Source organism: Medicago sativa, chromosome 2 (assembly GCF_051527215.1).
Source record: "Medicago sativa cultivar Bolivia chromosome 2, Bolivia_mono, whole genome shotgun sequence".
NCBI lineage: Eukaryota > Viridiplantae > Streptophyta > Magnoliopsida > Fabales > Fabaceae > Medicago > Medicago sativa.
The window spans coordinates 67,332,420-67,356,049 of NC_140750.1; the positions used below are offsets into that span (position 1 = coordinate 67,332,420).

The window sequence follows — 23,630 nt, forward strand, 5'->3', positions numbered from 1 at the left end:
AAATAGTTTTCTTATTTTCTTTTTTGATTTTTATTATTAATTACAAATAGTTTCATTAAATGATAAAATAGTTATAATATGTATCATTAAAACACTTAAAATGATAAAAAAAAGTTTCATTAAACATTAAACACTTAAAATGATAAAATAGACATTACATTAAATAGTCTTCAGGGTTATTTGCTTCTTCCAAATTGTCTTCAGAGTTGCTTGACTCTTCAGTGTCATTAAACAACATGTCAGAGTCAATTTCCTGACCATCAGCTTCTCTGTCGATCAAATTTGTAACCGGGTCGACTTCAATCACCTCTGGAACATGTGACATTTCATTGTCTTGGTAAGCTACTTCAATATTTGGAATTATGTCATCTGTTTCAATTTGACCCCTTGGTTTTGTCTTGATAGCAGCACACCATCCCTGTTTACGCCGGTGATGAGAAGGATATGGTACATAATACACTTGAGTAACTTTGCTTGCCAAGATGAACGGGTCAAATGCGTTATATCTTCTATCCATTCTTATGTCAACAGTTTTGTACTTTGGATCAATTTTTGTCCCATTCCTCGGGTCAAACCACTCACAATAAAATAACACAACTTTGTTGTCTTGTTCAACATATGCGTAAGTCAATTCAAAAATGTGTTTAATCACACCATAGAAGTCATCTTCACCTCCCTCACTGACTCCTTTAACGTAAACACCACTGTTAATTGTTTTTTTGCCTACCGTCCATGATTCGGTATGAAATTTATATCCATTGACAAAGTAAGTGTGCCATTTTTTTACACGTCTATGTGGACCATCAGCTAATCCTCTCAAATGTAATATATGCATATTGGGCTCAACATTTAACACTTGATCTTTAAACCATCTTGGAAAACTAGTGTATATCTCCCCAACATTTAATACTTGAAAGATGTGAAGGTATGGTCCAACTTCATGACAATTAATCAACACATGAACTTCGGCCGACCGCAACTCTGCATCGTTCATCCAGTACTCTTTCCCTGACCCAGAAGGACGACCGAGAAGACGAAAGACTGATAAGGTTGATGGACTCCATTCACTTTCGGCAATGGCTTCGTTTCTAACACTTATTGGTCTCAACATCAAGTGATTGAAGTAATGAGAACAAAAATTCAAGGCTTCCCGAGCAGAATAAGCTGCAATTATTGATCCTTCAACCCTTGTTTTGTTGTTCACCGTTCGCTTCGAATCACCCATAAACCTTTCAAATGGATACATCCACCTGTATTGAACAGGTCCGCCGAGCCAAGCTTCGTACGCGAGATGAACCACAAGATGTTCCATAGAATCAAAGAAACCTGGGGGAAAAACTTTCTCCAATTTACAGAGAATGATAGGAATATTACGATCCATTTTAATAAGTTCATCCTTCCTCAATGTTGAAGCACACAAGTCTCTGAAAAACTGACTAATTTCAGTCAACGGATTTATAACATGGTTAGGCAATGAAGAAAACGCAATTGGAAGTAAGCGTTCCATGAGAACATGAGAATCATGACTTTTCATCCTGCGCAATCTTCCAGTGTTTACGTCGGCACACCTTGACAAGTTAGAAGAATATCCATCTGGCATCCTCAATTCTTTTAACCACTGACAAACAGATTTAGCTTCAGCACTAGTTAAACTATAAACAGCCTTGGGTTTCAGATATTTTCCATTTGGAAGAAGTTTTAACTCCATATCTGGTCTCTTACAATACTCTGGCAAATCCATTCTAGCCTTCTCATTATCTTTTGTTTTACCAGAGACATTCATCACTGTGTGAACTATATTGTCACAAAAATTCTTTTCAATGTGCATAACATCAAGATTATGTCTTAGTAAATTGTCTTTCCAGTAAGGGAGATCCCAAAAAATACTTCTTTTGGTCCAATTGTGGTCTTCACCATATCCTTCGTATCTGACTCTTTGGCCAACATCTGGAAATCTCCATAGAGTGCTGACTCTACGGAATATTTCCTCTGATGTTATCTTAGGAGGTGGACCATCTTTTTCTACTGTGTCTTTCCTGAACTGATTCCTCTTCCTCCGAAATTCATGATCCTCTGGTGTAAAGCAACGATGACAGTCAACCCACGAATTCTTTCCTCCGTTTTTCAAGTAAAATGCCTTTGTATCTTTCATACAATGAGGACAAGCTAATCTACCATGAGTCGACCATCCAGACAACATGCCATATGCAAGAAAGTCGTTAATATTCCACATTAAAGCTGCCCTCAATGTGAAATTCTCCTTCTTTGCAATATCGTACGTCAATTCACCAACCCACAACCTTCTCAGATCATCAACTAAGGGTTGTAAAAACACATCAATACCGTCAGTTGGGTTCGATGGTCCTGGTACAATACAACTCAAGAACATGTAAGGTTTTGTCATGCACATCTCAGGAGGAAGATTATATGGGGTAACAATTATTGGCCAGCAAGAATAAGGCTTAGCCCACGCTGTGTTATACGCGGTAAATCCATCATAGCATAATCCAAGTCTCACATTACGTGGATCTTTTGCAAAATCGGGATGTACAGCATCAAAGTGCTGCCATGCCACTCCATCACAAGGATGTCGCATCACCTCTGAATTATTTTTATTGTAATAATGCCACGTCATATGACCAGCCGTGCGCATTGATGCAAACAATCTCTTCAGTCTTGGTATTATTGGCAGGTAAAACATTGACTTGACTGCGACTCGTTTCTTCTTACGATCAACATCATCCCCGCTCACTTCATACCTTGGTGAACTGCAAAATTTACATTCCTCCAACGCGCCATCATTCTTACCAAATTCATTGTCGTAAAACAACATGCACCCATTAACACAACAATCAATCTTTTTTTCTTCCAATCCCAACTTCATCACTAATCTCTTTGCTTCATAATAACTTAATGGTAAATTTTCTGGTAAAGGAGTCGAATCCCTCATCATTTTCGTGAAGTACTCTGCACAATCTTCAGGTACATTCCAATTTGACTTCCCAGTTACTAGCCTCACACACATGGATAACTTCGACTCAGACGACCCTTCAAACAACGGTTCGTTTACTTTTTTCATCATTGAGTAAAACTTCAACGCCTTCTCGTTCGGGATTATTTCCTCTTCAATGCCCTCATTGTAAGACAGATTCACCCCGAGAGCATCACCGACCATATCTTCCATCAGACCAAAGTTTTCACACCATGTATGCGCCCCACTGCTTGAAGCCTGCATATTAACATCAAACTCATCCGGCTCTTGTTCACCATGATGTCTCCACACATAATAATCCTCCATAAAACCAACATCCTCTAAATGTTTTATGACATCTTCTGGGCTCTGAATCAACCTACACGTACATTTAAGACACGGACATCTAATCCCTCCCTCGCTTCTAAAAATATCTTGTGACATGGCGAAAGCAACAAATTCACGAATTCCTTCCTTAAATTGAGCTTTAAGTGTCCTTTTCCCCGGTCTTTTTCTATCGTACATCCAACTTCGATGAAGAATATATTGATCCATCTTCTGCATCATTGACATTAATTCAAATTAATTTATATTTTCTATAAGAACATATTTCTTTTTAATTAACAACCTAATTCCTTAGAATATTATTTATTCTAATAACAATATCGTTAAAATAACATATTTAGACTATTATTTTTTATACTATTCTATTTTTTCGTTGTCACAATCTAATTAACTTATCTCTTTTTTTTTTCTTTCTAATTAACATTGTTACTAACCTACCTTTTAATAATAATAATAATAATAATAATAATAATAATAATAAAAAAAAAAAAAAAAAAAAACAACAACAACAAGGTTATAAATGAGTTTTCAAGTTTAGTCCCTATAAAATTTTAATGATAATTTTAGTCCTCCAAAATATTGTAGTTTTCAAGAATAGTCCCTATTTTTGTAAAAAGTTTTTAAAATAAGGATTATTCTTAGAAATTATAAATTTTTGGAGGACTAAAATTATCATTAAAATTTTAGAGGGACTAAACTTAAAATATTAATTATTTTTATAGGGACTAATTGTTCTAACAATAAATAAAAAATACTAGAAGAAAAAAAGCACCGGCAAAAATAACTAAAATAATTACTAACCTAACATTATTTTAACTAACTAATATTTTTATCTTTGCTAAAAAAAACTAATATTTTTATCAATAACTAAGACAACAATTTTACTTCCTTAAAAAAACAATTTTACTATCATCTTTTAATAGTTATTAACAAACAGTTTTAATGCCAATCACAACATTTTTTTACTAATACTAATAATTTTAAATAAATAAGAAAAACTAACCTCAAATAATATAATTTGATGCCAATGCAGATCGGAAAAGTAGCAGCCAACAGCAAGAACAACAACTTGTAATAGGAAATGAAACCAAATATTAACTGCAAAAAATAATGTAACATATATTTCATTAACATTTTATTTATAAATATAAAAATTGAAATCAGTTAAAAAAATAGTTACCTTATATGAAAATAAATATGCAAGAGCAATTGTTGAATGGTATAGATAGAAAATAAAATTGAAGTGAGAAGTGTTAAAAATATGGAATGAAAAATATAATAGAGAAGTGTTTTTTTTTTTGAAAGATAATAGAGAAGTGTTGAAAGACATGTATATATACACACACAAAACCCCAATTAAATAACCCAAATATGGGTTGCTCAACGTTCACCTGCTAAGCAATTCAATATGCCAGGCTTTTTTCACTGTGGTCACGTTACCTTTTCCTGCAAAGCCTGCTGCATTCTGTACCATGTGTTTACCTAGGAAATATTTCCTCGGTAACCACCTAAATTTCCTAGCTAAGCATCATCTTAAGAGGTCAAACGGTCAAATATGCTTACCTAGGAAATATTTCCTCGGTAACCACCTCCATTTCCTCGCTAGGCATGGTCAAACGGTCAAATATGCTTACCTAGGAAATTTTCCTCGGTATGCATTGTCCATAGCTAGGAAGCTGGATTCCTAGGTATAATTCCTAGCTAAATGGATGATTTCTTGTAGTGAATATTGTGTTGTTTCTCCCTTTCCATGGATACCAGCTCATGGATGTTGTTTTCCCATCCCCTTTTATGTTGATATTGCTGAAAAACCAACCCCTACAACGCAAAGAAAAGAAATCAATAATGAAATAAGAGGGTACAAAATGAATTCATACATTCCCTCAAAAAAAAAAAAAATCATACATGAGTAGCGTGATTACAATCACAAAGCACATGCGGAAAAATCGTATCTCCATTGTGATATTAAGGGAAGTTAGGAGATATCCGAATTTTCATTTGTTCATGCAAATTAACGGTTATAAAACCTTCAACGGTTAAGAACTCTCCTAAGAGATTAGGGGGTTGTAACCAGAGAAGAGAGTTCTGAGTTAAGAGATTGATTAAAACCATGTTCTTTATTTATCGTGAAACTAAGAGAATAGGTTTTATTTACCGAACAACAAGAGATAGAGGATTCAAAAGACCTCATCATCTTCCTCTAGAAATATTTATCAAGTTATTTATATTTTGACAATTCTGTCTATGATTGTTAAACCAAATTATATGTCCTGGGCATCTCCATCTTTATATTTCATCCTTATTGATAACAATGTTGCCTAGTAGAAATTAAGACAATCCATGAGCAGATGAATTATTATATTACTCTCACGCAGTTTTAGTGCACTTACCAAAAGTCCATGAGATAGATTAAATTGTTTATCAAAAAAAAAAAAAAAGGATTGAAGATTAAATTAATAAATTTAAACCAATGATATTTTAAGGATAATAAACAATGAAATATCATCAAAATAAGTCACGGCAAACATGAAACATGCAACGTAAACTTTTGTAAAATAAAAAATAGGAATAAAAACTGAAGACAGAAACTATAGAGGACAAGTTTAAAGAAATTTTTTAGAATGACTGAAAATGAAAGTTGATATATTTAGAAGACCTAAAACACATTTAACCCTTATTTTTAACACTAAATTTATTAGCTTTCCCTACTTGGTCTATTTGGTGTATGTGTCTATTTCATGAATTTCAATTACTAGGCTCATTTGAGTTTCCCTTTTGTTCATTTGTTCTTTTAAGAAATGTAGTTAGGCGCAAGACAACACCCATTGGTGTATGCATATTCTATGCCAATGAAGTTTATGATAATTTTCAAATTTGTCATTTCAAGTTCTGACTGCATTCTTCCCTTGAATTTCCCAGTTTCTGATTAGTCACTTCCTATCAATTGTTCTAAGAAAATTATGAATTATCAACATGAATGCAAAGTAAAATCAGACCTACTTCTATCCAAAAGAAAATCACACCAGCTTCATTAATTCTTTATTTTCACATACATGCAAAATGAAAAGCTAACTTATATTACAAGCTATGTTTATATAGAGTTTTGATAAGCTATAAATGTAAAATTAAAATGAGTCACATTTAAGTTAAGACTGAGATGTATAATATAAACTCTGTAAGATAGCTACTTAACCAATATTATTGCTTATTTTCCTTCTGCTACTCGTGTTGTTCCATGCTTATTGGATCTATGAGCAGTGCAACAACATAATCTTTCAACAATTCCCCATTTGTGTATTTATCCTCATAGTTTTCGTAGGTGAACTCGGTTATTCGCACCACATTAAGAATACATTCAAGCACAGGCTTGGGGATGTAATCTAACTTGAGGCACTCTTCATTTATACCCATCCAAAAATCTTCAATGTCCTTGTTAATGTGCTTATAGGCCTCTTCTTGTGACATGTTGTATTGCTTCATGCAACATTCAACTGCTGAAGCAACATGCACCCTTTGCTGCTCAAACTGTACATTTATAATGAATAAAGCATATACAAAAGCTATGTTAGATAGCTCATATATTTAATTTTCAATGTTAATGAAATTAAACCAAAGATAGCTCATGCCATAATAAACACAAAAATGCAAATTAAGAAAAAAAACTGCGTAGATACTTTATGCGAGGATACATCATCCGCGAGTCTGCCAATAGCCGATGCAGCATTAACGATTGTTGGGTCGCCGGAAAGCCAATCAAGCAACTCTTTGTTTGAAAATTCTCCAAGCCCTATAAAAGATATTATTGAAAGTGGGATTGTAGAAGATATAAGTCCATTAGCTTTATATTCATCATATGTTGGTATAATTCCTTCATTGCCCCATTTAGTTTCCACCAAGTAGGATTGTGCCAATTTATAGAACTGTAAATTAATCAAAATATTGATGATAATTAAGTACTGAATGACTAAAATCATCATTGATCAGTTTTGAAATATTTATAGGAATTGGAAACCTACAGCTTGTTTAATATATTGTAGCACCAAATTTGATTTTCCAGTCTCTAATAATATCATCTCAATTTCATCCCATAGTTCTACTATTGTATTAAATACCACTTTCATGCAATCTGGAAGGGGTTGAATGAGACTAAAATCCCACCTGAAACTCAAACAAAAGGAAAATTAGGGCAAAAAAATGTAGAAAGAAAAAAAAATCATAAGATTAGGTCAATGTCAAGAATAGATAATTGTGGAAAGATAATATAAAATAAGTTTGTCAATCTCTTTGGATTCAAATAAACCTCTGGATTGCTTGGGTGAAGAGTTCAAGTTCTTCAACTGTGCCAAAGGCATCATAAGTATCATCTAAAAGAGAAATACATGCTACCAATTTTCCCCCTATCTTTCTTGAAATGGCATATTTAGGCTCATAAGACATAGCCAATGGCCAAAAGTAAGCTTCAACCACTCTATCCCTTGCATAAGGGACCTTTCTTGCAAAGTCTGACTTTTTCCACCACCTGTGATATAAATACAACTGATATCATATCGATTAAAAGTTGATCAACCGTTGTTTAATAAGAATGTAACGAGTCATAGATCAAGATTTTAATTTGCGGTCACAAAATGGTTGATTGTGAATTGTGATTTTCCTTATATTCAAAAAATGAGTACATTTTGCAATACTTACTTGGTGATACTGGCAAGTTCTTTTTGATGCATTTTCTGTAGCATGTTGAAATCTAATTTGGCAAAGTTTAGAAGAAGTTTACTATGGGAAGGATCTTCTTCATAGGAAGATATGTAACACCTTGTCTCCAACCTAGGAACTCCCTTGTGTAGAGGGTTCTTTAAGCATTGTCTTACTTGTGCATCAAGAAAAGTACTCAATTGAATGGAAGTCTTGGAACTAAGGTGAGCATGTGTGAAATCAAGTGCTTCGTCTAATATATCTTCTCCATGAATCTTTAAATGCGCTGCTTCATACAAGCTCCACATTCCTTGAACATCTTCGGAAACCTTTTCATCGAAGCTCCCTATATTGCTCTTGAATTTTTTAAATATATCTGTCAAAATTATGAGATTGCTTTGCGATTATTAAGATTCTATGTTTGTAACATGAATAATGGCTAGTAAATTTTGTTGTAAAAGTAAATATGGTAAGTAAAATTCTACATACCCGATGAAATGCGATGTCCTTTTTGCCGAAGCAAACGAAATGCTAATGCAAGGAAGTGAAGGGAACCTTCTTTCGTAGTTATTTCCTTATTGTTGGTAAAAGTATTCTTGATTTGTTCTAATGCTTCATCAATTTCATGTTCAAAATGATAAGATATTCCCAAACGTTGCAATGAATCAATGAAGTTTAGTTGCTGTGAGATAATATTGCTTGAAGATTGTAAAATCTTCCTAACTTCCTCTTTTTGCATTTGTACTTGTTTCTTCATATTGTCATCGATTTCCTGCAATTTGTCACAAGGAATGAAATGTTTAGTGAGCATTTAGATTTCTTTTCTTTTTTTGGTACAAGAGCATTTAGATTTCTATATAACTATTTAGATAAAAGCTTGGTTATGTGGATAACTGATTAGCTTCATCATATGTACTAAAAAATTTAGGTTTGAAATATTTATGGAAATTAGAGGGGGTCGTCTTTCTCTATGACAATTCCACATTTATAAGGAAATTTAGTGAATTGGACCTTTACTTTTTACTTCTTTTTTTTCACAAATAAATAACTGAATGTAAAATATTAATTTCACAAATAAATCTTCATTAATTAGCTAAAGGCTGGCCCAAGGGTAAGGCCACCAAAACAACCGTTTTGAGCCTCAAAAAAATATGAAAAAAATTATATGATAAAATGGCTCAAGCGTAAGGCTACCAAGACATTGCTTTAGGCCTAAAAAAATTATGAAAAGATTACCTGATAAAATGGCTAATCTCCTACTATTGATACAAATTTTCTTGATAAAAAGTCTCATATTCTACTAAAATTAATAAAATATCATCTAACATTCGCTTCATAAAAAGGCTTTATATTCTAGTAATTTTACTAAATCTATACTATATATAAAGGAAACTATCACTTTCAGCACACTTTTGGGTTGGAATTTTCTTTCCAAAAATACCCTTAATTTTAAATACAAGTAACACAAGTAAGAAATAGATAAGAATAGATTTAAATATTAAAACAAATGTAACAAACACGATATATATATATATATATATATATATATATATATATATATATATATATTCCTTTACCATTTAAAAAGTATAACAAACTAGATGAGTATATTTATACTTACTTTTTCATTATTCTAATTATACTCTTAAACAACTTTTTCTATAATAAAGAGTGTTGTTCGTGTCATTAAAAAAAACAACAAATATTCATATTTTTACTTTTAATCAAAACCAAAATTTCATAATAAAAAATACCGTTCATAATTTCCAAACGTTAGCACGACGGGCACGGAGTGCCCGTTTTTTGCTAGTGTACTATAATGAGTTTCAACGAGGCATAATCTTAATATTTAAGAAGAAAATATTAAAATTTATAGCTTAAAAGATTAAAATATTTAATATTTATTTCCCTCAAAAAAAAATTATTTAATATTTATAAGTTACGTGACCAAAATGAAACAAAAAAACTTAAACGTGCAAATTGTTTAACGTTTTTAACATAAAGGACCAAAATGAAACGAAAATAACCTAAAAAACAAAGCGAAACTTAAATTTGACCTAGAATATAATTAAGTCAAACATCAAAGTTCTTACACTAACCAAATCATAATGGAAATTCTTTTTATAATTTGTTATACACATTTTCTTTAATCATACTTCTAACTAAGCACGTAAAACTATACAAGCTGCTGCTGACTCTTTAATCTTGATGGTACTTCTAGTGAAACTTAAAAACATAAGGTACTCTATCCCATTACAAAGAGCAAAACGAATGAGAAAAGAAAAACAAAAAGAAAAAGGAAAAAATTGAATGCATCCAAAAATCAAACCAACATAAACCAAAACAGCTTAACTTCTAGTGAATAATTGACACAATTATTGATTAAAAAAAATTGGCACAGTTATCTTAATTAGTTGCTATCTGACTATCTCCTCGAACCACTATGAAAATTTTATCAATAAAAAATAAACAAAAAATTGTACCGTGTATCAAAACTACATATGATCACTTATTCATAATTTCAAAATTAAACTTTTATAACATTATTTCTTTGATTAAATTTGTCATAATTTCTTTTTATAGTAATATAATATTTCATGAAAAATACTACAATAGTATAACAACAGTCTTAGGGGTATTCAAACCGAACCAACTCAATGGGAAAACTTCAAACCGAACTAATTCAAACCGAAAACCTCAAAAAACTTCATTTGATTCAGATATGTATTCGGATCAGTTTTTAACTCAACAGTGTGGTTCGGTTTGTGGTTTTTATTTTAACAACCAAACTAAACCACAACATAAGAGAAACACTAATTCCACTTATGTCACCCAACTCATAGAAATTCAATGAAAATTTTTATAGAATGACATGTTTTCTCTTTTTTTCTACTAAGACGTTTTTTCTCTTGTCAAATTTCTTCTATGCTTTTAAATTGTATTTACGTACTTTGACTTAATTCTACTTGCACTTTTCAATATATGTTTATGTTAGATATATCTTGAATTATAGAAACTCAATGAGACCTTTTAAAAAATGATAAAATCATAGTAATTTGCATTTCTTATCGAAGAAAACCGTTTTTCGGTCCATGTTTTTAATTTGTTCTATGTTGATCGTAACATTGTTGGTGGAAAATAAAATTGTAATATTAGAACAAATTTGAAACATTGTTAAAATTAAGTTGTTTTTAACTTTTAACTTGATTTTAATATTGGAAACAAAAAATTGTATTGTCGCAAAGAAAGAAAATCGCAACAACCAAACCAACCCAAACGAATTGGTTTGATTCGATTTTCATTTTAAAAGTCAACATAATCAAACTAAACTTCATGTTTTACGGTTCAAATGACTTTGCGCTTCAAAATCGAACTAAATTGCACTGCAAACATCCCTAAACAACACCCATAAAAACATATGTACGTAAATTGCATATATAAATATAGTACCGATGATTGTGAATCATATTGAAGAAAAAGATCCCCCCAGATGCTAGGACGAAAATTCACAATGGGTCGTGTGATGTCAGGTACTGCATGTGTGGGAGCTACAACAAACATGGTTTGAGATTCCTTTTATCAAAATGAGGATGGCTTTATTGGTTTGATGAGATATCTAGATATAAAACTAAAGGAAAAGAATTTTCAAGGGCTTTGTTGTATGTAGGGAAATAAGTTGATGGTAGGGAGGATCAATATATGGTAGGTTTGGACTATAAATAAGATGCATACATAGGCCATAGGGTGTAAAGCACGTGCCAGGATTGGTGATGAAATTGTGTGTGGAGCAGCAATGGCACGTGTGAAATTTTTTAAGGATGTTGTTTTTGGAGGTGTAGGTAACAATTCAAAAGAATTTCAATTTTCAAACGTGGAATTGTAGGAGTTTGTATTTGATTAGGAAAACAGAACTTGTACATATAGTTGGAAATTTAGATTATTTTTTCATCCAACTTTTTGACCATGTAAGGTTGTTGATGTGGTCAAAATATTTTTGCAAAGCATGACATTGAGATGAAAGTGATTATGCAAGGCATACCGTTTTGAAGTGAAGGATAAATAGCAATGTTTCAATTGAATAAGTGAAACCTCTAAATTATGGTTTAATTAGTTCCATCGATTCAATCTATAGTTAAAACGGATGACATATAGATAAGTAAAAAATATTACAAATGTCAATAAAAAATTTAAAAATATAAAACCGGTTAAATCAACCACAATTAAATTGGTTCAACTAAAGTGTAATTTGATTCAATTAGACTGCACCATACCAAATCAATCCCACTAAATTGGTTACAAATGTGCATTTTATGGCATTGTACTTGTAAAATCGTTTTCTCTTAATTCAATCAAACTATCCAACTTTGAGAGCTTTTTTATGGAGAACTTTGAATAGATTTTGAAGGAGAACTTTGTTTTTTTAGGAAATTTTGAAGGATAACTTTTTTCATTCTGCCCATTTTGTAAATAACATTATTAGTAAAAAAAATCTTGTCAAAAAAATTATTATTATTCAAAAAATAACATTTTGTCACTTAGCTATTATCATATTATTTTTAAGCATTTTAGTTTCGTATGTTATTAACTTGAAGGTGATGAAACTCATTTGGGGTTGGTTTAGTGGTTGGATTGTGATCTTGGAGTATGTTCTTTTCAAGGTCTCAGGTTCGATTTTCAATTATATCAATTTCGATGGCTAAGTCCATACAGAACTATATTTTGGCTTTAAATGGGTCCCACAAGTGGGTGTTGGATTGATCCTCGTTGAATTAATCGGTTCTTGGATCGGATACCGAGTCTTAAAAAACTTAAATGTGGTGAATTTATTTGCATATTCATCTTTTTGTTTGTAGTATTGTTGAATGTGTGGTTGTATTGGATGTACCCAAACAACTTGAATGAATAATGTCGGTTTTGTAAACAAAATAAAAATAATTACTCCCAATGCATAATGTTACGCCCATGCTTTAGTGTGAGCCCTCGATGATTTTACTCAATGCATAATTCTTTGACACATTTAAATTTAAAAAAGAAACATTCAATAATTTTTTTAAATTATTGAACCGCACCCACTTACTCAGATTTTAAACAATTGCTACTATAATGCTTATTGTCTGCCACTTAGAGAAACCAAGTAGTTTACGCATTTCCTTTCATTATATGGCGTGTTTTAAAATATTCAACAGTATATAAAAGAAGGGAAATGTTAACTTGTGCCCTTAAGGCACAAGATAAGGAACCAAATATAGTAACTTTTTGTTGGAATGTGTGCATTCAATTTAATTTTTGAATTTATAATAAATAGAATGCACAAAATTTGAGGGAATATTTCTACTTTTAGGTTTCTTATCTTGTGCCCTAAGGGCACAAGTTAACATGACCCATAAAAGAATAAAGATCATACTAACTTGTGATTTAAGGGTACTCCCTCCGGTCCTATTTAGAAGAGAAAGTTGGGTCAATAAAAGTTGATGTATCTGGACTGAATTTTTAACCAGATACATCAACTTTTGTTGACCCAACTTTCTCTTGTAAATAGGACCGGAGGGAGAATAATTTTTATTAAAAAAAACCTAAGGTACAAGTTAAAGAGTTAAAAAAAATAATTAAAAAGTAGAAAAGATAAATATTTAAACTTTGAAAAATTTGAATAAACAATTTTTAAGAAAATATTTTTATCTTTAGCTTTGTTAACTTGTGCTCTTAGAGCACAAGTCAGCATTTCAAAAGAAAAAATTGAAAAGGCGAAAGATTTGAATGATAAATTTTATAGATTTATTTTATGAAAAATGATAACAAATGTCTTTATAGTATTGTTTAAGTAATCAAAAGTACTAACTTTTGCATAGAAAAGTTGTGCATTTATTATTTTTACTTTTATTTGACTTTTTCGTATTGATACTCGGGTTCCTACGAAAAATAAGCCTTAGTAATTCAGGGTTCGGTTGGAATGTAAGTATCAAGATTTGTTTCATCCGAGAATCAAACTCCGATTCTCCCGAACGAATTCGGTCTTTGATGAATCTCACTAACCACTCAGCACAATTAATCACTAGGTTGCTTTACTTATGTTTCTTAATCAATATTTTATTTATAGATTTTGTAAGCAATATTGTTTTTTTTAGGGATAAACAATATTGTTAGACACTTGTTCGTATGACCCTAAATTTATACATTGTTAATGTAAAGTGCTTTTACATGTCGATAAATGAGTGAATAGCTAAATACCCCCTAAAGTTATAACTTCATGCAAATGCTCCCTCGGATTTGTATGGCAAGTTAGTGCTAAATTTTTAGGTACCTTGAAGTTTGGTTGGGTACCGGTACCTTGTAGCTAGACGAAATGTGTTTAACATTTGTATTTATTTTAAAATAAACTAATTTGAAAATATGACACGGCATTTAATAATTGGGTGAAGGATACATACGTAAATAAACTAGATGGGTACCACTGTCTTCGCCAAAGTTAGTCCCTCTATTAATTTTCTCGGTTTGTGAACATGACATATTTGTTTGTTAGACAAAAATTGGTTAAAAGAACAAAGCTCTTAAAGTTTTGATGATAACAGAATATACAATGCATATATGAGAACATTTAAGATACTCTAATGTGTGTTAAAGTGTGCAGGAAATTCTAAGTATAAGAGAAATTCTGCCTCCAGACCAAGTCAAAGCTCTAGACTTCGGTCAATGCTCTGGACTACCGGTCAACACTCTGGACCTTGATGAAGTTATGTCATAGATACAGACGAGGCTCTGTATCAAGATTAAGGTCAACTCTATGGAAGTCAGCATTGTGGTTCAAGCCTCTAAATTAAGATCTTCTATACCAACATGACTCAAGATTTCGTTAATGATGCATGCAACGGATCTTTGCTAAGAAAGGAAACTTTGTTCTTACTCATGCAAAGAAGTAAAATTCATTAAGAGCATCATTGATGGAAAATGAATGATTGTTACACTAACTACAATCATTCAGGATATCTCAACATTTAATCAGGCACTGAGGTCAGGAAATCTAAGGCAATGTGTCTTAGTGTTGTTGTAATCAGATTTGATTAAATTGGAAAATTTAATCTCTTGAAAGTGCAAGAGAATTGGACCTAATCGCGGGTTCTCGGGTGAACCAGGATAAATATATGTGTTATCTTTTCTCCCTTATCTATTCACATTTGGGTGTTAATTTACCTTAAGAAAATAGTTTAAACCGCAAAAAGAGATCGACGCAATTCAAACCCCTCATTTCATGCGTTTTTCTCGCCTTCGGTTGGCATCAGAGTAAGGTCTTTGAGGAAACACTTCATTGTGCTAGAGAAAAGATCCCGAGAAAAACATGTATTCCTGTGTGTCAACCTCAAAAGTGATTCCGAGAATAATTCCTTTTTCACTAGACCTCTTACATTCGAAGGAGTGCTGAGATCCTCCGTACTAGCATTGGCTCAAAAATTTGTTAATGATGCATGCAACAACTCTTTGCTAAGAAAAAAAACTTTGTTCTGACTTCTGCAAAAGAGTAAATTCATTAAGAGCATTATTTATGGAAATGAATGGTTGATACGCTGCCTATAATCATTTGGGAATATCAGCATTTAATTAGGCTTCAAAGACAAGGTTTCTCTTCAACAATGATCATCAAACTTCATTTCTGTATAAAGGACAAGATTTGTTAGAAGAAGGTTATTAATGTATACTACACCTGAACATAATCACGCATATACATATACAAGTCCAACATGTTCATATACTACTGTATATACATACTTGTTTATAGTATTTACCACTCCTAAAGTTTGTGTAAACACAATTTTTTGTAATCAACTTATTGTTGTAAATATCTGGATTGAGATTAGGAAATTCTGTAGGTTAAGGCAAGAAAATTTAAGGATAGGGATCTTAGTGTTGTTGTAATCAGGATTTGATTGTAGTAGAAAAACACTTTGGAAGTTCAAGGGGACTGGACATAATCCCAGGTTGTGGGATGAACCACGATAAATATCTGTGTTATCTTTTCTCTCTTATCTCTTTACTTTCAATTGTTGATTTATGTAATGCCTGTTTCGATTATTTAATTATTTTAATGAGTTTTAGAATATATTTATATGATTAGTGTGATTTATAAGATTTATGTGATTTATATGATTTTAGAGAAATTTATGAGACGTTGTGACTTATTTTATTGTTTAATAAAATAAGATTCGAAAATAAAATAAATATTAAGTTGTGATGTTATTTTGTGTAGAAATAATATTTGTTATTTGATGTAGAGATATATTTGTTATTTTGTGTAGAAATATATATGTTATTTGGTATAGAAATATATTTGTTATTTTGTGTAGAAATATATATGTTATTTAGTGTAGAGATATATTTGTTATTTTGTGTGGAAATATATATGTCATCTGGACTCAAAGAAAAATTAATCGCTATGTTTCTCTCCTAGGGTTTCCACCATCTTCCTATTAGTTTCTCAACTTCCATCTCTATTATACCCTTGTGAGAGCTTTGTTTTTCAATCGTTTGTGCTTCAAACTGATTGTTGTGTCTTTGTTTTTTACTATATCTGGTGCGGGATGTGTTAGTGATTGTTTCGAATGATTGGTGGTGTCATGTTCTCAGTTTGGTTTGTTCCTTTCCGTTCTTTTCACATCTGTGACGCTATACCAGCCGGTAGGAGTGTAGATCTTATAAAAGAACACGATGAGCAAGGAGGGATGGCAGTTTGGGGAAGAAGGAGGCTCTTCGTGAGCCCTCGCAGTACTCTTGCACTTAAGGATATGGCTATTCTTTCTTCAGGTTTCAGGAGCATGCTTTGCACTCTTAATCATCAGTTGATTACGGCCTCATGTGGTATGGTGACTGCTTTGCATCAGAAGGCGCAATCTAGAACCGTGATGCATGGTAGGGTATTTTTGGCATGTTACACTTCAGTTCCTTGCATAGGACTCTTTCTGGCAGATTGCTACAAGTTTTTTAATATTGAATCCAAAAATATATCTCTACATGTTTCTGGAAGCAACCTTCAGGTTATTGTTTCCCATAATAAATTTATTTCTACCCTAAATATGTTTATTGGATTCAATTATATTTGGTGTATATTTTTGAGAGGATATACTTGGTTAGAAAAGTCATTACTTTACTGTCAGCTCATGATTGGAGGATGCATGCTTATATTTTCTTCTCATATCTTGGCTTGTGGCGGTTTATACATGGAAATTGATTGCAAAAATATATTTATTTGGTCCCAAATTATATTGGATATTCAGTTTCAAATTATGTTTCGTAAAGCAAGATTTATTTGGTTTCTATTGCTGGATATGGGCTTTTTGGTTCAACAGAAGGTTCTAGTATCTATGTTTCATGATTCTATAAATATCACTCAGTACCAAGGAATTCTCCACACTCAATCGCATTGCAATTATCAACGTTTTTTCTTCTTTTGCCTTCATACCAATTGCGATTACCTCACAATGACATCCAATTGCTCTGCTGACAACACTGCTGCCAACCGGTCTGCTCCAGCAAATTCCAACTCTGATTTGATGGACTACTGTTTGGTGGGCAGGCTGCTGATTTCCAAACCAGTTCACTTTAACTCATTTCGTGATCGCATGGCTCAAGTTTGGAAACCTGAACGAAAGGTTGAAATATCAAGAATTGACAACAATCGCTTCATGTCTCAGTTCTTTCATCATAAGGACATGGAACGTGTGATTCGTACTGGTCCTTGGCTTTTCGATAACTTCCCTCTAGTGATGCAGAAAGTCTCCTTCGGTGACGACCCAACAACTACTCCTTTGGACACAATTGAGATGTGGGTTCAAGCTCACAACCTTCCCTTTGGTTTCATGACGGAATCAATGGGTATTCTTCTCGGCAGTCACGTTGGTGGTCTTGTTAAGTATGATGCAGAGAATAACTTTGGTTCTTGGAGGAGGTACATGCGTCTCCGTGTTGCTCTGAAGGTCGGAGAACCTCTTATGGCGAGTTGGGCATTCGAAAGAGAGGGTGTTGATGCTGTTACTGTGTTTTTTCGCTATGAAAAACTCGGTAACTTTTGTTATGTTTGCGGCAGATTGGGTCATAATGATAGCTACTGTCCAGATCGTTATGAGGATGATTTTGTTGAAGAAGGCAAGCGTTAGGGACCTATTCTTCGTGCTGAATTCAAGGGCAGCAGTAACGGAGGGGTTGACAATCAATGGCTTCATGATAGTAGGAAAAGTGGTGGTGAGAACAATGGTGCGGTGCATGATGGTATGGGTCCTGAGGTGCATTCATGCTAAGATTGGTCGGGTGAAGATTGGGAGGGATTTGGTTACAAAAGTGCTGCTGTTTTTCAAACTTGTGAATGGTACTTGGGTGTCTTTTGATCCAGCAAGGTGTTTATTTGAAGAAAGTGTGCCTCAAGTGGTTCCAACACCTCGTAACACTGCTCCAGTTCTGCAGCTTGCAAAAAATCATGATCCACAAAGTATTTGTGCAGCTGAAAGTGATGAGGAACGCATTGCCCGATTGGTTCAAGAAGCTAGGCTCAAGAATCCTATCTCAATTGAGAGTGCTCCATTCGATTTTGCTTCTAATGCCGCTGCCCAGCCTCCTATATCACAATTAACGGTATCATTGGCGCACATGCTGAAGGTTGGCCTAAGTGGGATACCTACTCCGAAAGTTAGTGATGATGGTACAGTTAAGTTTGCTTCCAAAGGACCTAAGCAGCTCAAAAGGCTTCGCATGGAAGAACTCAAAGACACTGTTGAGAAGACTAAGGAAGGTGTTGAGATGAAAGGCTCTAATCATTCTGATGGTGGTCAAGATACAGCTCACAAGGATGTTGTTATGAGGGACATGGGATTAGGTGGGATTAATAATGTAATGGCGGGACCTGGACACCAGGCCTGCCAGGGTAAATGAGTCTTATATGGTGGAACTGTCGGGGTTTAGGTAGCCCGAGCACAGTTCCTAATTTAAAGTACCTAGTCCGGACCTATAAACCGGATGCAATAATCCTGTTTGAAACAATGACAACGTCTAATAAAATTGAAGATTTGAAATATATGCTGGCTTTTGATTACTGTTTTTCTGTTGATCGTATTGGTAGAGGAGGTGGTTTGGCATGTTTATGGAATAAGAACTTTAATTGTAATATCACGAATTTCTCCCAAAATCATATTGATATGGAGGTAAATGACTCTTTGAGGGGAAGATGGAGGTTAACTGGATTTTATGGTATGCCAGAAGGAGGGGGGAGAAGAGAGTCTTGGAACTTACTTCGGCAATTATCCAATATTTCTCAACTTCCTTGGTGTATCATTGGTGATTTTAATGATATTCTATCAGCCGATGAAAAGAAAGGAAGGTCTGAACGTCAACCGTGGCTTATTCAAGGATTCCGGCAAGCGGTTTTGGATGCAGGACTTGCTGATATTCATATGGATGGTTATGCTTTCACTTGGTTCAAAAGTCTTGGAACTGCTCGCGCTGTGGAGGAGAAGTTGGATAGAGCTATGGCAAATGATAGTTAGTTTGATAAATTTCAGAATGCGAAGCTTGAGTGTCTTACTACCACATCCTCTGATCACTACCCCCTTTTGTTAGATTGTGCTCCGCAGCCTGCGTCTACTTCCGGTCAACGTCGATTTCGTTTTGAGAATGCATGGCTTGTTGAACCCGAGTTTGGGCCTTTTGTTTCTCAAAGATGGCAAGGTTACGGTGATCGTCCTCTTGTGAATAAACTCAATCAATGTGCTATAGATCTATCTAAATGGAGCATGAATACTAACCAAAACATCAGACAAGAGATTCGCAAGACTCAACGTAAGCTTGAAGCTATCTGTTCCCATGTGGATGCCTCCAATGTGAGTTACTTTAATATGTTAAGACATAGGTTGGATAAATTGTTGATCAAAGATGATATTTTTTGGAAACAACGTGCTAAGACATTTTGGTATCGTGAGGGGGACCTTAATACGAAGTTTTTCCATGCGGCAGCAAGCACCAGAAGAAAGTTGAATAGAATTGAGCATCTTGAAGATGAGTATGGTTTTGAATGTCGCTCAGAAGATGGTCTGAAGCATATTGCATGTGATTATTTCATGCATATTTTTCAAAAATCACCAAGTTCGCGTGCAAGTGTCATTAATTTGGTTCCAACTTCAATCACCGAAGATGATAATGATATGTTGACTGCGAATTTCACTTTAGAGGAGTTCAAACAAGCAGCTTTCTCCATGCAAGCAGATAAATGTCCAGGACCAGATGGCTTCAACCCAGGTTTCTATCAACATTTTTGGGACACTTGTGGGTATGAAGTCTATCAGGCAGGGTGTCATTGGCTAGCAAGTGGCGCTTTCCCACCACATGTCAATTCTACTAATATCACTCTTATTCCTAAAGTTGATTCTCAGACTTCAATGAAGGATTGGCGGCCTATTGCTCTCTGTAATGTTGTGTATAAAATAGTAGCCAAGGTGCTTGCTAACAGGCTCAAACAGGTGCTCGATAAATGTATCTCTATTAATCAGTCAGCTTTTGTACCTGGTCGATCTATCTTAGACAATGCAATGGTGGCTATTGAAATTGTTCATTATATGAAGGCAAAGGCAAAAGGAAAGAGTGGAGATGTTGCACTTAAGTTGGACATCAGTAAAGCATATGATAGGTTAGATTGGGATTACCTACGAGAAATCATGCTTCATATGGGTTTTCATCTCAGTGGGTTAGTTGGATTATGCTCTGTGTTGAGACGGTTGATTACTCGGTCTTGGTTAATGGAGCATCAGTGGGTCCTATTGTGCCAGGACGCGGCCTCCGACAGGGGGATCCCCTCTCACCTTATTTATTCATCATTTGTGCTGAAGGACTGTCCTCCCTCATCCGTGAAGCTGAACGTTGCAATAATATTAGAGGTACTTCGATATGCACAAATGCACCAGTTATCTCTCATCTTCTCTTTGCAGATGATTGCTTTCTTTTCTTTAGAGCTTGTGAAAGTGAGGCTGTTTGCATGAAAAATATTTTGACTACTTATGAAGAAGCTTCGGGGCAAGCCATTAATCTCCAGAAGTCAGAATTATTTTGTAGTCGCAATACTTCAGATGATTTAAAGAATCTCATTGCTACTACTCTAGGTGTGCGTCAAGTGTTGGGTACAGGTAAATATCTTGGACTCCCATCTATGATTGGCCGCAGCAAGAATGCAACTTTTAAGTTTATTAAGGATCGTATCTGGAATAAAATAAACTCCTGGAGTAGTAGATGTCTCTCGCAGGCTGGTAGGGAGGTTCTCATTAAGTCTGTTTTGCAATCTATTCCTTCCTATGTGATGAGTATTTTCCTTCTTCCGGGAACCCTCATAAATGAGATAGAGAAAATGTTAAATTCCTTCTGGTGGGGTCATAATTCAGCAAACTCTCGAGGATTGCACTGGCTATCTTGGGAGCGTCTTTCAGTTCCAAAGGTGTTTGGAGGTATGGGAGTTAAGGGCCTTAAGGCATTTAATATGGCTATGGTTGGTAAGCAGGCTTGGAAGTTGGTTTCTTCTCCAGAGTCTCTAATCACTCGTTTACTCAAAGCTAAATATTTTCCTCAAAGTGATTATTTTGGAGCTAGTATAGGCCATAATCCTAGTTATGTTTGGCGTAGTATCTGGAGTGCTAAAGATGTGATTCGGCGTGGTTTTCAGTGGAGTATAGGTACAGGCGAACACATACCAGTTTGGGATCACCCTTGGATCAGTAATGGTGCACGAATTTTACCATCAACTCATCATCACTTGGAGTGGCCATCTATCACAGTTTCTAACTTGTTGACTACATCCCAGAAACAGTGGAATATGGAGCTCATTAATACTTTTTTTGACAATGATACTGCTAGAAATATTTTTAACACTCTGCTGCTTCCTTCGGTAACTCATGATGTCCCTGTTTGGAAGTTCGAGAGGGATGGTAGTTATTCAGTTAAAAGTGCTTATAAGGATATTCTGAATCATGATGTGGCAGTTATTCAACACCGTGTGCCGGGTAACTGGAATTGTATTTGGAGTTTAAAATTACCCCCGAAAGTCAAGAATTTCCTTTGGCGAGCTTGCCGTAATTGCTTGCCCACGAGAATCCGTTTGCAATCCAAAGGAGTTCAGTGTACTGATAGGTGTGCAGTGTGTGATGATTTTAGCGAGGATAGTACTCATTTGTTCTTTATGTGTAGTAAGAGTATGCTTTGTTGGCAACGTATTGGCCTTTGGAGCCCTTTGATGGCTGTTTTTGATATTAATGTCAGTTTTCCAACCAATCTGTTTGCTATCCTACAACACCTGGATCAGCAACAAAAGCAAATTTTCAGTGTGACCCTCTGGAGTATTTGGAAGCATCGAAACAATAAGGTATGGAACAACATTACTGAAACAACTGAAGCTATCTGTGCTCGTGCAAGTTCTCTTCTTACTAGTTGGAGGAATGCTCAGAATATTCGACATCCTACTCCTCAGAGTCCTAATACTCCAACTGATTTGAAGTGGATCAAACCAAGTCCCGGCAGGTTTACTTGTAATGTTGATGCGTCCTTCTCTCAAACCCGGAATCGGGTCGGTATTGGTGTTTGCATACGAGATGATGAAGGTCGCTTTGTGTTAGCCAAGACTGAATGGATGACTCCGCTCCTTGATGTGAATTTGGGTGAGGCTTTGGGTTTATTATCAGCAATGTACTGGGTTCGCGATCTGCAGCTGGGTATTGTGGATTTTGAGCTTGACTCCAAAACCGTGGTAGACAGTATTTATGGTAGTAAAAGTGGCGTCTCTAATTTTAGTGCAGTAATTAATGATTGTAGACGTCTGTTAGCTTCTGATTTAGTAACCTCTGATGTTAGGTTCATTCGGAGGCAAGCCAACGAAGTCGCTCATAGCTTTGCTAGAGTGGCTTTGCGCCATGCTAGTTTCCATATTCATATTAGGATTCCATCTTGTATCTCTACTATTATCATGAATGAAATGCAATAAGTTTCTTCTTGTCAAAAAAAAATATATATATATATATATATATGTCATCTGGTGTAGAAATATATTTATTATTCAGTGAAGAGGTATATTTGTTATTTGGTGTTAAAATATTATATACATATATATTTTGATGAAATATGTTATTATGTGTTATTTGGTGTATTAATATTATTAAGTGGGAGAGATACATATTTAATTTAGAAATAAATAAGATTATGAGGAAAAGAGTAATTTTGAGGTGTAATAGAAGTTAGATTTAGAAAGACATAGAACGTACGATCAGTTTTTGGAGAAAACAAGGTTTAGAGAGAAGAGAAGAGAAGAGAAAAGAAGAGAAGACAAAGAGAAGAGAGAAGAGGTTGCATCGATAATTCTAAGGTAAGGGTGAGACTAACATTCAATCTTATTATGTGTATGATTCTAACGATTAGATTTAACGAGTTGTAGGAAGAGTTTTTGAGAGATCGAGAATTAGGGTTTAAGTGAATAATTGAGAATTAATGGTTGTTGTTGTTTGATTTTGATGATTAGAGAAATTAGGTTTCACTCAAAATTGATGAAATATAATGTTGTTGTTGATGAATTCATGGTTGCTTGTTGTTGTTATTGTTATGATATGTTTTTGTCGCGTCA

The 23,630-nt window shown here is 34.2% G+C and overlaps 2 protein-coding genes across 3 annotated transcripts; both read right to left on the reverse strand.

The window, feature by feature from the left end:
• Nucleotides 1–6: 6 nt before the first annotated feature.
• On the reverse strand, nt 7–4,623 carry LOC146949950 (uncharacterized). Of its 2 annotated transcripts, none has more exons than XM_085745934.1 (3): nt 4,497–4,623; nt 4,320–4,414; nt 7–3,529 (listed from the first exon to the last, which is right to left on the reverse strand). In XM_085745934.1, exon 3 carries the CDS (start codon nt 3,524–3,526, stop codon nt 155–157), a length of 3,372 nt encoding a protein of 1,123 aa, XP_085602060.1. In that variant the 5' UTR covers nt 3,527–3,529; nt 4,320–4,414; nt 4,497–4,623; the 3' UTR covers nt 7–154. The 2 variants fall into 2 exon arrangements, with proteins under 2 accessions (XP_085602060.1, XP_085602061.1); XM_085745935.1 differs by having other exon boundaries at nt 13–3,526; nt 4,497–4,609.
• Nucleotides 4,624–6,321: 1,698 nt separating this feature from the next.
• Nucleotides 6,322–11,718, reverse strand: LOC146949951 (putative terpene synthase 2). Its single transcript, XM_085745939.1, has 7 exons — nt 11,456–11,718; nt 8,495–8,777; nt 8,006–8,381; nt 7,617–7,835; nt 7,333–7,474; nt 6,991–7,236; nt 6,322–6,841 (listed from the first exon to the last, which is right to left on the reverse strand). Exons 1-7 carry the CDS (start codon nt 11,564–11,566, stop codon nt 6,536–6,538), a joined length of 1,683 nt encoding a protein of 560 aa, XP_085602065.1. The 5' UTR covers nt 11,567–11,718; the 3' UTR covers nt 6,322–6,535.
• Nucleotides 11,719–23,630: the final 11,912 nt, after the last annotated feature.